The 16,547-nt window shown below is 47.1% G+C and overlaps 1 protein-coding gene across 1 annotated transcript; it reads right to left on the reverse strand.

Annotated features, from left to right (window-relative positions):
* Window positions 1–517: 517 nt before the first annotated feature.
* LOC118944455 (lysM and putative peptidoglycan-binding domain-containing protein 2) lies at window positions 518–16,248 on the reverse strand. Its single transcript, XM_036963874.2, has 3 exons — window positions 15,710–16,248; window positions 13,802–14,151; window positions 518–1,825 (listed from the first exon to the last, which is right to left on the reverse strand). Exons 1-3 carry the CDS (start codon window positions 15,959–15,961, stop codon window positions 1,774–1,776), a joined length of 654 nt encoding a protein of 217 aa, XP_036819769.1. The 5' UTR covers window positions 15,962–16,248; the 3' UTR covers window positions 518–1,773.
* Window positions 16,249–16,547: the final 299 nt, after the last annotated feature.

Raw genomic sequence — 16,547 nt, forward strand, 5'->3', positions numbered from 1 at the left:
AGAATATCAAAGGCTTCATCCCAAATGGCACCCTATTCCCTATAAAGTGCACGACTTCTGACCAGAGCCTTATGGGCCTTAATATGTAATAGGGTGCTATTTGGGATGCAAACTTTGTGTGAGACAATGTAGTTCCTCGTGTTGCTACCTGACATTAAGAGGCAGGGTTTTCAGCCAATATGGTTATTGATGGAGAGAGAGAGCTGATGCTACTAGAAGATATCAAGAAGAAAGGCATAACTTTCTTAATATTGAGTCACATTCCAGATGATTCCCCGTATAGTTACATCTATCCTCTCTGATCCTATGGAAACACATAAAGCTGTTCAACTCTTCTTTCTTGAAACATTCAACTATCAGAGGGGTGGGTAGCCTCAGAGGCCCAGGCTTCTCACCTTATCATCCAGTCAACAAGATGAGATTTGGAAGGATGCCACACGAGACTAGAGGAGCGGAACTCAGTAAGATGTACAACAACATTTATCATCAACAAAAACAAGTAGGCAACCAAGAGAAGTCTGTTTTAAAGTTGCATTTATTCATCCTCAAATCAAGAAAAAAAAAGCACATTAAATCTCAGCCATGGTTTAATTTGTACAGTATTTCACACACTTAAAAACAACAGCACATTCACACTTCAAAAAGAGCTTTCCCTTTTATGTCACCAATGAATGCTTCAAAACAGGTAAACAAAACACCACCACCCCTCCCATCCACAGCTCCACCACCCCTCCCATCCACAGCTCCACCACCCCTCCCATCCACAGCTCCACCACCCCTCCCATCCACAGCTCCATCACCCCTCCCATCCACAGCTCCATCACCCCTCCCATCCACAGCTCCATCCACAGCTTCTGGTTGAGAATTCAGTCGAGGGATACATCCAAAATGGTACCCTATTCCCTATGTTATACACTACTCTTGACCAAAACCGTACGGGCCCTGGTCAAAAGTAGTGAACCCTACGGGCCCTGGTCAAAAGTAGTGAACCCTACGGGCCCTGGTCAAAAGTAGTGAACCCTACGGGCCCTGGTCAAAAGTAGTGAACCCTACGGGCCCTGGTCAAAAGTAGTGCACTACATAGGGAATAGGGAGCCATTTGGGATGCACACAATGTGGGGTATAAATAGGCTGCCATTATGGAAGCAGCCTAGTTTCAAACACTGAGGAGGAGGAGCAGAGGAGGAGGAGGAGGAGGAAGAGGAGGAAAAGAGGAGGAGAGGAGGAAGAAGAGAGGAGAGGAGGAGGAGGAAGAGAAGGAGGAGGAGGAAAAGAGGAGGAAGACAGGAGGAGGAGGAGGAAGAGGAGGTAATACTGGAGGCTTCTCCATCCATCTGGTGGACTGATGCTATTCTAGGAGGGATTGGATCATCAGAGTTAGGGTAAAAGCCAGTATCGAACTAATCGCCCAAACACACACACACCTGTGTGTTTCCTGTGTATGCATGTGTGTGTGTGGTATACACAGACCAGAGAGTTATTCTGTACAGCAGCAGCATGTAGACTTGTAGTGAGTGGATGAGTGTCATAGTAACAGACTACCTGCTGTTCAGATGATTGACAGCAGTTGAACAGTACAAAACCAGAAGAATACTAATAATAAAACGTATGATAATGACACTAATATTAAAAAGGCAAAGGATGAATCCTCAGTTGAAACACTTAGACATGACAGTGTGATGGTTTGGTAAAAGAGATACAGGAAGGGAAAGGTAGGAAGGATTGATGGGTGGATGGGTGTTAATCAGGGCTTCAGGTAAACGACTGTGTCCTTTAGATCTCCTGGTATGATGAAACAGGAAGTGTGTATTCCTCTTCACTGTCCCTGTGAACAAACAGAACACACACGTTAGCACACACACATCAACACACTTAAACTGGACTGACCACATGCAGACTTTCCGCATCTCATCCACACTCACGCCCACAGATATACACTCATCCACACTCACACCAACTCATCCACAGATATAAACTCATCCACACACAGATATACACTCATCCCCACACACACGCACGCGTGCACGCACGCAGGCAGGGTAGCCTAGTAGTTAGAGCGTTGGACTAATAACCGGAAGGTTGCAAGTTCGAATCCCCGAGCTGACAAGGTACAAATCTGTCGTTCTGCCCCTGAACAGGCAGTTAACCCTCTGTTCCTAGGCCATCATTGAAAATAAGAATTTGTTATTTTAACTGACTTGCTTCTAAAAAAATAAAAAAATATCCATAATTGCCTTGTTCAGGGGCAGAACGACAGATTTTCACCTTGTCGGCTCGGGGGATCCAATCTTGCAACCCTACAGTTAACTAGTCCAACGCAATAACGACCTGCCTCTCTCTCGTTGCACTCCACAAGGAGACTGCCTGTTACGCGAATGCAGTAAGCCAAGGTAAGTTGCTAGCTAGCATTAAACTTATCTTATTAAAAACAATCATAATCACTAGTTAACTACACATGGTTGATGATATTACTAGATATTATCTAGCGTGTCCTGCGTTGCATATAATCTGACTGAGCATACAAGTATCTAAGTATCTGACTGAGCGGTGGTAGGCAGAAGCAGGCGCGTAAACATTCATTCAAACAGCACTTTCGTGAGTTTTGCCAGAAGCTCTTCGTTGTGCGTCAAGCATTGCGCTGTTTATGACTTCAAACATATCAACTCCCGAGATGAGGCTGGTGTAACCGAAGTGAAATGGCTGGCTAGTTAGCGTCCGCTAATAGTGTTTCAAACGTCACTCGCTCTGAGCCTTGGGGTGGTTGTTTCTCTTGCTCCGCATGGGTAACGCTACTTCGATGATGGCTGTTGTCGTTGTGTTGCTGTTTCGAGCCCAGGGAGGAGCAAGGAGAGGGACAGAAGCTATACTGTTACACTGGCAATACTAAAGTGCCTATAAGAACATCCAATAGTCAAAGGTTAATGAAATACAAATGGTATAGAGGGAAATAGTCCTATAATTCCTATAATAACTACAACCTAAAACTTCTTACCTGGGAATATTGAAGACTCATGTTTAAAGGAACCACCAACTTTCATATGTTCTCATGTTCTGAGCAAGGAACTGAAACGTTACCTTTTTTACATAGCACATATTGCACTTTTACTTTCTTCTCCAACACTTTGTTTTTGCATTATTTAAACCAAATTGAACATGTTTCATTATTTACTTGAGGCTAAATTGATTTTATTGATGTATTATATTAAGTTAAAATAAGTGTTCATTCAGTATTGTTGTAATTGTCATTATTACAACAACAACAAAAATTGTCAGATTCTCTCCATCACTCCTTACCACCTTCCATCTTCTCTCCATCACTCCTTAGCCCCTTCCATCTTCTCTCCATCACTCCTTAGCCCCTTCCATCTTCTCTCCATCACTCCTTAGCCCCTTCCATCTTCTCTCCATCACTCCTTAGCGCCTTCCATCTTCTCTCCATCACTCCTTAGCCCCTTCCATCTTCTCTCCATCACTCCTTAGCCCCTTACATCTTCTCTCCATCACTCCTTAGCCCCTTCCATCTTCTCTCCATCACTCCTTAGCCCCTTCCATCTTCTCTCCATCACTCCATACCACCTTCCATCTTCTCTCCATCACTCCTTAGCCCCTTACATCTTCTCTCCATCACTCCTTAGCCCCTTCCATCTTCTCTCCATCACTCCTTAGCCCCTTCCATCTTCTCTCAATCACTCCTTACCACCTTCTCTCCATCACTCCTTACCACCTTCCATCTTCTCTCCATCACTCCTTATCCCCTTCCATCTTCTCTCCATCACTCCTTAGCCCCTTCCATCTTCTCTCCATCACTCCTTAGCACCTTCCATCTTCTCTCCCTTCTTTCTGCCAAACATACATCCTTTTTTCTTCCTGGCTTTCTTTCCTCTCCTTCTTCATTTAGTCCTTGCTTCCCTGATACACACTCCGACGCCTTCTCCTCCTCTCTCTTTCCTGGCAGATCTATAATTAGCTGATAGATCAGTCTGCAGAGGGTTGAGGCCTCCTATGTGACCTAATAGGGATGCATCTCAATAGTCTACAGTAGAGCTTGGACCATAAACCCCAAATTACCAACACAGACATTTCTAACTAATACCCAAGCAATTTTCCCCCTAGACTGTTTTCAGATAAATGGACAGGGAGGAGAGGTGGAGAGGAAAGAGAGGTGGAGAGGAAAGAGAGGTGGAGGTGAAAGAGAGATGAGAGGAAAGAGAGATGGAGAGGAAAGAGAGGTGGAGAGGAAAGAGAGGTGGAGAGGAAAGAGAGGTGGAGAGGAAAGAGAGGTGGAGAGGAAAGAGAGGTGGAGAGGAAAGAGAGATGAGAGGAAAGAGAGATGAGAGGAAAGAGAGGTGGAGAGGAAAGAGAGATGAGAGGAAAGAGAGGTGAGAGGAAAGAGGTGGAGAGGAAAGAGAGGTGGAGAGGAAAGAGAGGTGGAGAGGAAAGAGAGATGAGAGGAAAGAGAGATGAGAGGAAAGAGAGGTGGAGGTGAAAGAGAGGTGGAGAGGAAAGAGAGACAGAGAGGAAAGAGAGACGGAGAGGAAAGAGAGGTGGAGAGGAAAGAGAGGTGGGGGTGAAAGAGAGGTGGGGGTGAAAGAGAGGTGGAGGTGAAAGAGAGGTGAAGGTGAAAGAGAGGTGGGGGTGAAAGAGAGGTGGGGGTGAAAGAGAGGTGGAGGTGAAAGAGAGGTGGAGGTGAAAGAGAGGTGGAGGTGAAAGAGAGGTGAAGGTGAAAGAGAGGTGGGGGTGAAAGAGAGGTGGGGGTGAAAGAGAGGTGGGGGTGAAAGAGAGGTGGGGGTGAAAGAGAGGTGGAGGTGAAAGAGAGGTGAAGGTGAAAGAGAGGTGGGGGTGAAAGAGAGGTGGGGGTGAAAGAGAGGTGGGGGTGAAAGAGAGGTGGAGGTGAAAGAGAGGTGGAGAGGAAAGAGAGGTGGAGAGGAAAGAGAGGTGGAGAGGAAAGAGAGGTGGAGAGGAAAGAGAGGTGGGGGTGAAAGAGAGGTGGGGGTGAAAGAGAGGTGGGGGTGAAAGAGGTGGGGGTGAAAGAGAGGTGGAGGTGAAAGAGAGATGGAGGTGAAAGAGAGGTGGAGATGAAAGAGAGTGGACAGGAAGGAGAGGTCGAGGTGAAAGAGGTCGAGTTGAAAGAGAGGTCGAGGTGAAAGAGGTGGAGAGGAAAGAGAGGTGGAGAGGAAGGAGAGGTAGAGATGAAAGAGGTGGACAGGAAGGAGAGGTAGACAGGAAGGAGAGAGGGACAGGAAGGAGAGGTGGCGATGAAGGAGAGGTAGACAGGAAAGAGGTAGACAGGTAAGAGGTGGACAGGAAGGAGAGGTGGAGAGGAAGGAGAGGTAGACAGGAAAGAGGTAGACAGGAAAGAGAGGTAGACAGGAAGGAGAGGTGGACAGGAAGGAGGTAGACTGGAAGGAGAGGTGGAGAGGAAGGAGAGGTGGAGAGGAAGGAGAGGTAGACAGGAAGGAGAGGTGGACAGGAAGGAGAGGTAGACAGGAAAGAGGTAGACAGGAAGGAGAGGTAGACAGGAAGGAGAGGTGGACAGGAAGGAGAGCGGGACAGGAAGGAGAGGTAGACAGGAAAGAGGTAGACAGGAAAGAGGTAGACAGGTAAGAGGTGGACAGGAAGGAGAGGTGGTGAGGAAGGAGAGGTAGACAGGAAAGAGGTAGACAGGAAAGAGGTAGACAGGAAGGAGAGATGGAGATGATGGAGAGGTGGACAGGAAGGAGCGGTAGACAGGAAAGAGGTAGACAGGAAGGAGAGGTGGAGATGATGGAGAGGTGGACAGGAAGGAGTGGTAGACAGGAAGGAGTGGTAGACAGGAAAGAGGTAGACAGGAAGGAGAGGTGGAGATAAAAGAGAGGTGGAGACGAAGGAGAGATGGACAGGAAGGAGAGGTGGACAGGAAAGAGGTAGACAGGAAAGAGAGGTGGAGATGATGGAGAGGTGGACAGGAAGGAGCGGTAGACAGGAAAGAGGTAGACAGGAAGGAGAGGTGGAGATGAAGGATGTGGACAGGAAGGAGCGATGGACAGGAAGGAGAGGTGGAGATGAAGGATGTGGACAGGAAGAAGTGATGGACAGGAAGGAGAGGTGGAGATGAAGGATGTGGACAGGAAGAAGTGATGGACAGGAAGGAGAGGTGGAGATGAAGGATGTGGACAGGAAGAAGTGATGGACAGGAAGGAGAGGTGGAGATGAAGGAGAGGTGGACAGGAAGGAGTGATGGACAGGAAGGAGAGATGGAGATGAAGGAGAGGTGGACAGGAAGGAGAGGTGGAGATGAAGGAAAGGTGGACAGGAAGGAGTGATGGACAGGAAGGAGAGGTGGAGATGAAGGAGAGGTGGACAGGAAGGAGTGATGGACAGGAAGGAGTGATGGACAGGAAGGAGTGATGGACAGGAAGGAGAGATGGAGATGAAAGAGAGGTGGACAGGAAGGAGATGTGGAGATGAAGGAGAGGTGGACAGGAAGGAGTGATGGACAGGAAGGAGAGGTGGAGATGAAGGAGAGGTGGACAGGAAGGAGTGATGGACAGGAAGGAGTGATGGACAGGAAGGAGAGGTGGAGATGAAGGAGAGGTGGACAGGAAGGAGTGATGGACAGGAAGGAGAGGTGGAGATGAAGGAGAGGTGGACAGGAAGGAGGTAGACTGGAAGGAGAGGTGGAGATGAAGGAGAGGTGGACAGGAAGGAGTGATGGACAGGAAGGAGAGATGGAGATGAAGGAGAGGTGGACAGGAAGGAGAGGTGGAGATGAAGGAAAGGTGGACAGGAAGGAGTGATGGACAGGAAGGAGAGGTGGAGATGAAGGAGAGGTGGACAGGAAGGAGTGATGGACAGGAAGGAGTGATGGACAGGAAGGAGAGATGGAGATGAAAGAGAGGTGGACAGGAAGGAGATGTGGAGATGAAGGAGAGGTGGACAGGAAGGAGTGATGGACAGGAAGGAGAGGTGGAGATGAAGGAGAGGTGGACAGGAAGGAGTGATGGACAGGAAGGAGTGATGGACAGGAAGGAGAGGTGGAGATGAAGGAGAGGTGGACAGGAAGGAGAGATGGACAGGAAGGAGAGGTGGAGATGAAGGAGTGATGGACAGGAAGGAGTGATGGACAGGAAGGAGAGGTAGAGATGAAGGAGAGGTGGAGGTGACAAGGAGAGGAAGCTTCTTTCACCGTAACCATTAGATATTAGTGATTAGGTCAGCCTGCTGCTGTGTCCTGAGCACCATACTGCTCCCAGAGCATTGTTCATCCATTATTCAGACTCCCTCAGGCACCACGGCAACCCACAATCCAATTAGACCAGCAGGTGTGTGTGTCTCAGAGTGACAGCACAGACTGCCTGTTACCAACTAGAACTGTACTCAGCTGCAGAACATCTAACCCAGTTTTCACTACCAGGTCTCAGATCATGTAAAGCTTGCTTTACTCCATAGCTTCAAAACTATATTAAAACTAGATTTCTCCTTCATCCATAGCTCTGTATGAAACATTTTGAGAGTGGTTACATTTCTCCAGCCGCATCCCTCAACTGTTAACCAAAACAAGTGTCAGGGTGACGGCTTGTTGTTTTCTAATCCCAGATTGCCCGTTTAAACCAGTTTCACTTCAAGGAAACCATGACATTTCCTCTAAATCCTGTAACATAGCTGTTAAATCACAGAGCACTGAACCATAATGCTGCCCAGCTGTAAGTTGATCAGGTTATGGTCTCCTTAGAGACCTGGGGCCGTAGGTATCGGCCCTCCGGGGCCGTAGGTATCGGCCCTCCGGGGCCGTAGGTATCGGCCCTCCGGGGCCGTAGGTATCGACCCTCCGGGGCCGTAGGTATCGACCCACCGGGGCAGTAGGTATCGACCCTCCGGGGCAGTAGGTATCGGTAGGGTCTCTCTAGTGGAGTATGGTCCGTCTAGGGGAGTAGGGTCCGTCTAGGTTCTCTCTCGGGGGGTAGGGTCTCTCTAGTGGAGTATGGTCCGTCTAGGGGAGTAGGGTCCGTCTAGGGGAGTAGGGTCCGTCTAGTGGAGTAGGGTCCGTCTAGTGGAGTAGGGTCTCTCTCGGGGGGTAGGGTCTCTCTCGGGGGGTATGGTCCGTCTAGGGGAGTAGGGTCCGTCTAGTGGAGTAGGGTCCGTCTAGTGGAGTAGGGTCCGTCTAGGGGAGTAGGGTCTCTCTCGGTAGGGTCTCTCTAGTGGAGTATGGTCCGTCTAGGGGAGTAGGGTCCGTCTAGGGTCTCTCTAGTGGAGTAGGGTCCGTCTAGGGGAGTAGGGTCCGTCTAGGGGAGTAGGGTCCGTCTAATGGAGTAGGGTCTCTCTCGGGGAGTAGGGTCTCTCTAGTGGAGTATGGTCCGTCTAGGGGAGTAGGGTCCGTCTAGGGTCTCTCTCGGGGGGTAGGGTCTATTTGGAATTCAGCATAAGTCAGGCCTGAGCTTGTCTCGCTGACTATGCGTGCTGAGACACAGTCACGTCTGTGAAGATCGGCAAGTTGGCTGGCACACTAACGCACGCACTCTCTCCACACACACACCCGCACACATACTATTTAAGTTCGAGGAACTGCCAAGTCAGTCCTGAGTCACGCTGGCAGCAGCTGCGGTCTCTCCCTGGCTTGGCCAGGGGCTGTATCCACAAAGTGTCTCAGAGTAGGAGTGCTGATCTAGGATCAGTTTAGCCTTTTAGATCACAGGGAATAAGGCTTACCATATGCTTCCCAGTTGAAACAGTTCCTGCATATATTGTGACTACATGTTGTATCATTCTGTTAGTTTTGGTGTTCTGCAGATTTTTTTCATCTGTTTGAACACACAGCGTTTTTTCTTCTGTAGCTGAAGTCTACGATCCTTCGTCTGTGATTGGTCAGCAGTGCTGATTCTTCAATTAAGTGTTTGTTGTCATTCGATGACAGGGAACTAGTTTTCATGCACATTTTGTTCACTTGAGAAATACTGTATCTTAGATGTAAAATTGTGCGACTGAGACCTCGGCAAAAACGTCAACTAAGAAATCTGTAATTAATTTAATCTTAATTCCGACTATTTTGAGGAAGTGTACTTGCTGCTACAGTGTGTGTACTTGCTGCTACAGTGTCTCAAGAGGGACAAATGGTAATATTGATGCTTTTCTTGTTTTTAAAGCGAAGGTATTTTAAGGGAGTATGCAAGAACAGACGTTCACTTGGCCTAGCTGAGTTCTGCTAGGAGCAAACCCAACCTATGTATTTGGACGCCTTTAGATTGCCTGTAAAGGGGAACTGACCCTATAGCACCATGCCTACTCTGAGAACGTTGATACCTACGGCCCCAGAGGGTTGATACCTACTGCCCCGGAGGGTTGATACCTACTGCCCCGGAGGGTTGAAACAGTGCCTTGCAAAAGTATTCGGCCCCCTTGAACTTTGCGACGTTTTGCCACATTTCAGGCTTCAAACATAAAGATATAAAACTGTATTTTTTTGTGAAGAATCAACAACAAGTGGGACACAATCATGAAGTGGAACGACATTTATTGGATATTTCAAACTTTTTTAACAAATCAAAAACTGAAAAATTGGGTGTGCAAAATTATTCAGCCCCTTTACTTTCAGTGCAGCAAACTCTCTCCAGAAGTTCAGTGAGGATCTCTGAATGATCCAATGTTGACCTAAATGACTAATGATGATAACTACAATCCACCTGTGTGTAATCAAGTCTCCGTATAAATGCACCTGCACTGTGATAGTCTCAGAGGTCTGTTAAAAGTGCAGAGAGCATCATGAAGAACAAGGAACACACCAGGCAGGTCCGAGATACTGTTGTGAAGAAGTTTAAAGCCGGATTTAGATACAAAAAGATTTCCCAAGCTTTAAACATCTCAAGGAGCACTGTGCAAGCGATAATATTGAAATGGAAGGAGTATCAGACCACTGCAAATCTACCAAGACCTGGCCGTCCCTCTAAACTTTCAGCTCATACAAGGAGAAAACTGATCAGAGATGCAGCCAAGAGGCCCATGATTACTCTGGATGAACTGCAGAGATCTACAGCTGAGGTGGGAGACTCTGTCCATAGGACAACAATCAGTCGTATATTGCACAAATCTGGCCTTTATGGAAGAGTGGCAAGAAGAAAGCCATTTCTTAAAGATATCCATAAAAAGTGTTGTTTAAAAGACACACCAAACATGTGGAAGAAGGTGCTCTGGTCAGATGAAACCAAAATTGAACTTTTTGGCAACAATGCAAAACGTTATGTTTGGCGTAAAAGCAAAAGTCAAACATGGTGGTGGCAGCACCATGGTTTGGGCCTGCTTTTCTTCAGCAGGGACAGGGAAAATGGTTAAAATTGATGGGAAGATGGATGGAGACAAATACAGGACCATTCTGGAAGAAAACCTGATGGAGTCTGCAAAAGACCTGAGACTGGGACGGAGATTTGTCTTCCAGCAAGACAATGATCCAAAACATAAAGCACAATCTACAACGGAATGGTTCAAAAATAAACATATCCAGGTGTTAGAATGGCCAAGTCAAAGTCCAGACCTGAATCCAATCGAGAATCTGTGGAAAGAACTGAAAACTGCTGTTCACAAATGCTCTCCATCCAACCTCACTGAGCTCGAGCTGTTTTGCAAGGAGGAATGGGAAAAAATGTCAGTCTCTCGATGTGCAAAACTGATAGAGACATACCCCAAGCGACTTACAGCTGTAATCGCAGCAAAAGGTGGCGCTACAAAGTATTAACTTAAGGGGGCTGAATAATTTTGCACACCCAATTTATCATTTTTTGATTTGTTAAAAAAGTTTGAAATATCCAATAAATGTCGTTCCACTTCATGATTGTGTCCCACTTGTTGTTGATTCTTCACAAAAAAATACAGTTTTATATCTTTATGTTTGAAGCCTGAAATGTGGCAAAATGTCGCAAAGTTCAAGGGGGCCGAATACTTTTGCAAGGCACTGTATCAACCCTCCGGGGCAGTAGGTATCAACCCTCCGGGGCAGTAGGTATCAACCCTCTGGGGCCGTAGGTATCAACGTTCTCAGAGTAGGCATGGTGCTATAGGGTCAGTTCCCCTTTACAGGCAATCTAAAGGCGTCCAAATACATAGGTTGGGTTTGCTCCTAGCAGAACTCAGCTAGGCCAAGTGAACGTCTGTTCTTGCATACTCCCTTAAAATACCTTCGCTTTAAAAACAAGAAAAGCATCAATATTACCATTTGTCCCTCTTGAGACACTGTAGCAGCAAGTACACACACTGTAGCAGCAAGTACACTTCCTCAAAATAGTCGGAATTAAGATTAAATTAATTACAGATTTCTTAGTTGACGTTTTTGCCGAGGTCTCAGTCGCACAATTTTACATCTAAGATACAGTATTTCTCAAGTGAACAAAATGTGCATGAAAACTAGTTCCCTGTCATCGAATGACAACAAACACTTAATTGAAGAATCAGCACTGCTGACCAATCACAGACGAAGGATCGTAGACTTCAGCTACAGAAGAAAAAATGCTGTGTGTTCAAACAGATGAAAAAAATCTGCAGAACACCAAAACTAACAGAATGATACAACATGTAGTCACAATATATGCAGGAACTGTTTCAACTGGGAAGCATATGGTAAGCCTTATTCCCTGTGATCTAAAAGGCTAAACTGATCCCAGATCAGCACTCCTACTCTGAGACACTTTGTGGATACAGCCCCTGGCCAAGCCAGGGAGAGACCGCAGCTGCTGCCAGCGTGACTCAGGACTGACTTGGCAGTTCCTCGAACTTAAATAGTATGTGTGCGGGTGTATGTGTGGAGAGAGTGCGTGCGTTAGTGTGCCAGCCAACTTGCCGATCTTCACAGACGTGACTGTGTCTCAGCACGCATAGTCAGCGAGACAAGCTCAGGCCTGACTTATGCTGAATTCCAAATAGACCCTACCCCCCGAGAGAGACCCTAGACGGACCCTACTCCCCTAGACGGACCATACTCCACTAGAGAGACCCTACCCCCCGAGAGAGACCCTACTCCATTAGACGGACCCTACTCCCCTAGACGGACCCTACTCCCCTAGACGGACCCTACTCCCCTAGAGAGACCCTACTCCCCTAGACGGACCCTACTCCACTAGAGAGACCCTACTCCCCTAGACGGACCCTACTCCCCTAGACGGACCCTACCCCACTAGAGAGACCCTACCCCCCCGAGAGAGAACCTAGACGGACCCTACTCCACTAGACGGACCCTACTCCACTAGACGGACCCTACTCCCCTAGACGGACCATACTCCACTAGAGAGACCCTACCGAGAGAGACCCTACTCCCCTAGACGGACCCTACTCCACTAGACGGACCCTACTCCACTAGACGGACCCTACTCCCCTAGACGGACCCTACTCCCCTAGACGGACCATACTCCCCTAGACGGACCATACTCCCCGAGAGAGAACCTAGGCGGACCCTACTCCCCTAGACGGACCATACTCCCCTTGACGGACCATACTCCCCGAGAGAGAACCTAGACGGACCCTACTCCCCTAGACGGACCCTACTCCACTAGACGGACCCTACTCCACTAGACGGACCCTACTCCACTAGAGAGACCCTACCCCCCGAGAGAGAACCTAGACGGACCCTACTCCCCTAGACGGACCCTACTCCCCTAGACGGACCCTACTCCCCTAGACGGACCCTACTCCCCTAGATGGACCCTACTCCACTAGACGGACCCTACTCCACTAGACGGACCCTACTCCCCTAGACGGACCCTACTCCACTAGACGGACCCTACTCCCCTAGACGGACCCTACTCCCCTAGACGGACCCTACTCCCCTAGACGGACCCTACTCCCCTAGACGGACCCTACTCCCCTATGCGGACCCTACTCCCCTATGCGGACCCTATCCCCCTAGATGGACCCTACTCCCCTAGACGGACCCTGTCCTCCTAGAGAGACCCTACTCCACTAGACGGACCCTACTCCCCTAGACGGACCCTACTCCCCTAGACGGACCCTACTCCCCTAGGGTCCAATCGCAGGCCAGGAGAGAGGGGCACTGGCCAGGGGGAACTCAGAATCCGACAGGCATCCGTCACCTGCATCTGCGTAAGCAGGACGTCACACTTCCACAGGCAGCTTTCTGACTCGACGTCTCGCTCACAGGCAGTCTGCTGATTTGACTGCTGGTTTGAGTGATGCACCTGGACGAAGCAACTTTTAACGAAGACAAGAGTTGGCTAAAGGACAACTGCTAGTCTGAATTTCTAGTCTGAAAACCACTGCTAGCTCCTACCACTTTGTTAGACTTGAGGATTTGTGTTACCTACCCCAAGCTGATTCATTGGTATTATCTTAGCAGGCGAACAAGTCTTGTGATATGCAGAAGGGATAAGGTGAATGAACTGAACAACTGAGTTGACAACCAATGTGGTTCACTGAGTGTGCCAGGGGCAAATCTGACATTGCACACTATTACCTATATAGGGCACTATTTCAAATGGCACTCTATTCCGAACATAGGGCTATGGTCAAAAGTAGCGCACTATAGGCTCCCGAGAGCCTATAGACCCTGGTTCGATTCCAGGCTGTATTAAAACCGGCCGTGATTGGGAGTCCCATAGGGTGGTGCACAATTGGCCCAGCGTTGTCCGTGTTAGGGTTTGGCCGGGTTAGGCCGTCACTGTAAATAAGAATCTGTTCTTAACTGACTTGCCTAGTTAAATAAAGGTTAAATACAAATAAATAAATTGGCCATGTTAAAAAAGTTATGTAGTAAATATGGAGTGAGGTGCCATTTTGGACGAAACCCATGTGACTGGCCATCACCACATTGGCGTATTCCAACTCTTACCTCACTTCCTCTTCTTTGAGCCTGCGTGCTGCCTGCTTTGACTGTTTAATCTGCAAGTCCAGTCTGTGCAGGAAGTCTTGAGCCGACAGCTCTTCCGGCTGGGGCCGTTTATAACTACTACTGTCCTTATCCCCAGGGGCCAGAGGTGGCGAGGGGTCCTCCTCAGTGTCCCTGTCCTGCCCCACACAAAGGGGGTTGAAGTCCTGGTCCTGGGGATCTCCGTCGGGGGACTCTAGAGACAGGCCGTTGAAGGGAGAGGTCTTCTCTGAGACCACAGGGATGTTGAGGGTGTTACGCAGGAAGATACAGTCGTTACTGAACATCTTGTTAGTCCTCTTGATCTGCTCCATCTGGAATCATATGTGACATAATGGTAATAACACATTAATAACATGGTATAACAAAACAATAACAGTACTAATAACAGGTTAACAAAACAATAACAGTACTAATAACATGGTATAACAAAACAATAACAGTACTAATAACATGGTATAACAAAACAATAACAGTACTAATAACATGGTATAACAAAACAATAACAGTACTAATAACATGGTATAACAAAACAATAACAGTACTAATAACATGTTAACAATAACAGTACTAATAACAGGTTAACAAAACAATAACAGTACTAATAACATGGTATAACAAAACAATAACAGTACTAATAACATGGTATAACAAAACAATAACAGTATTAATAACAGGTTAACAATAACAGTACTAATAACAGGTTAACAAAACAATAACAGTACTAATAATAGGTTAACAAAACAATAACAGTACTAATAACATGGTATAACAAAACAATAACAGTACTAATAACATGGTAAAACAAAACAATAACAGTACTAATAACATGTTAACAAAACAATAACAGTACTAATAACATGGTATAACAAAACAATAACAGTACTAATAACAGGTTAACAAAACAATAACAGTACTAATAACATGGTATAACAAAACAATAACAGTACTAATAACAGGTTAACAAAACAATAACAGTACTAATAACAGGTTAACAAAACAATAACATCAGTACTAATAACTGCAGTCACAAAGCAGCCGTAACATAAATAGCTATACTAACAAGATTGTAATAACACAAGACAGTAACAACAGTATCAATACTGATAGAAATGTAGGTAGTAACACATGTTGTTATTGGGTGAGAGATGAGCAATGTACTCAGATCTTCAGGAAGACAGACATTCCTAGAAGCCCCCAGGGCTGGGATGGGCTACTCCAGTCCTGGGGGGACACAGTGTGTGCAAGCGTCTGTTTCACCACAACACTAACACACCAGATGAAAGGAAAGCCAGCACACTGTGCTCCTTCAGGACTGGAGTAGTCCACAATGGTCATCAGTGACAGTGAGCTACAGAGATGGGAAAGATGAATGCCAAACACTGCATGTGGCTGAAGTTGCTCACACGAGATCACATTACCCTTTGTGTAGCCAAGATTGCTACACTGTAGCACATTCTGTTATGAGTCATGATGACCATGTTGCTAATGCAACAATGTAACAGTAACAATGTAGCTAATGTGGAGCAGGGACGCTCAGGCCTTGAATGGGATGAAATCTGATACTGAAGTTTCTGGTTCGAAGCCTGCCCAGTCCGTCCGTTGCATTCAGGTATCATGAGAGTAAGTCATAAATGTGTGGATCTAAGCATAATTTAATCGTGTAGGAGATCTATGCTAGGTTAATCTTGCAAGCCCTGGTTTTATTATACACGCGACCATGATGACAGCGTAGCAAATAGGTGGTCCCAAAAAATGCTCGCATGCATGACAGTTGATCAAAACAAATGCGCGGTGAATGAGATTTCACATTTTAATATCCACAACCATAACACACAAGACGTGTTTGTGTGCCGGTAATAATAACCTTACCGTTACTTCGTATTTGAGGGCTATGCCCTGCAAAGTGTCGCTGTCTGTGACACGATGCTCTATGTATTTCTCGCCGAGAGAAGCCGCTACGCTAGCCGTACTCCCGTAAGACCGGATCTTGGTTCGGGCCAGACTCTGAGACAGTTCACTATCGGATTCTGAACCGGACCGGGACCGGGGAAAGATGGGCTGTCCGATACCAAACCTCGCTCCACCATCCCTCATCGGCAGGACAGGCGAGTACTCCGCCATCTTCTCTCGGTAGCTGCTTGTTGGTTCGTGATGCGCCGACTGCACTCAGCTAACCTGGGCTAGGAGGTAGCCAAGTGGCTGGCTAGCTTACTCAGTCAGGCTGCGGGAAGATTGCCATTTCTAGTTTGGTGACACATGTCGATCCTGTGTGAATGTGGCATATTTCAGGTCAGGCAAAACCGAGCCGTTCGCTGTTTGATGCAACAGACAGACAGTCGTGACTTACTTACGTCGCAGACGTAAAAAAAAAAAACAACGTGAAACGCGCCGTGTGAATTTGGGGCAATGCAATTGGATACGCACTCCAGCGTGTCTTTTCCGCTCCAAGCTTGTGACGTCACCAGTGTCATTTCAGAGCACAGTTCTGGCATACTGCTAGCTAGGGCCCAACAATGCAGATGTTGTTTTACAGTAGGCCTATCTGATAGAAAATAATGTCAGTCTACTTTAAAAATATATGTTCACACCAAACCATTGTGAAATAGAGTGAATATATACTTTATTGCCGATTTGATTAGAATAGCATCCATGGATGGAGAGCAATTTTGGGGTTAAGTGCCTTGCTCAAGGACACAACAGTGGTTTG

This window comes from Oncorhynchus mykiss, chromosome 26 (genome assembly GCF_057628025.1).
Source record: "Oncorhynchus mykiss isolate SJ-2025 chromosome 26, ASM5762802v1, whole genome shotgun sequence".
NCBI lineage: Eukaryota > Metazoa > Chordata > Actinopteri > Salmoniformes > Salmonidae > Oncorhynchus > Oncorhynchus mykiss.

Bases quoted from the DNA above. Each gene is read 5' to 3' on its own strand.
- LOC118944455 (XM_036963874.2), bottom strand. From the start codon at position 15,961: ATGGCGGAGTACTCGCCTGTCCTGCCGATGAGGGATGGTGGAGCGAGG. The intron at 14,152-15,709 runs GTAAGGTTATTA...ATATGATTCCAG, and splicing joins CCCTCAAATACGAAGTAACG to ATGGAGCAGATCAAGAGGAC. The intron at 1,826-13,801 runs GTAAGAGTTGGA...GTTTGTTCACAG, and splicing joins CTCAAAGAAGAGGAAGTGAG to GGACAGTGAAGAGGAATACA.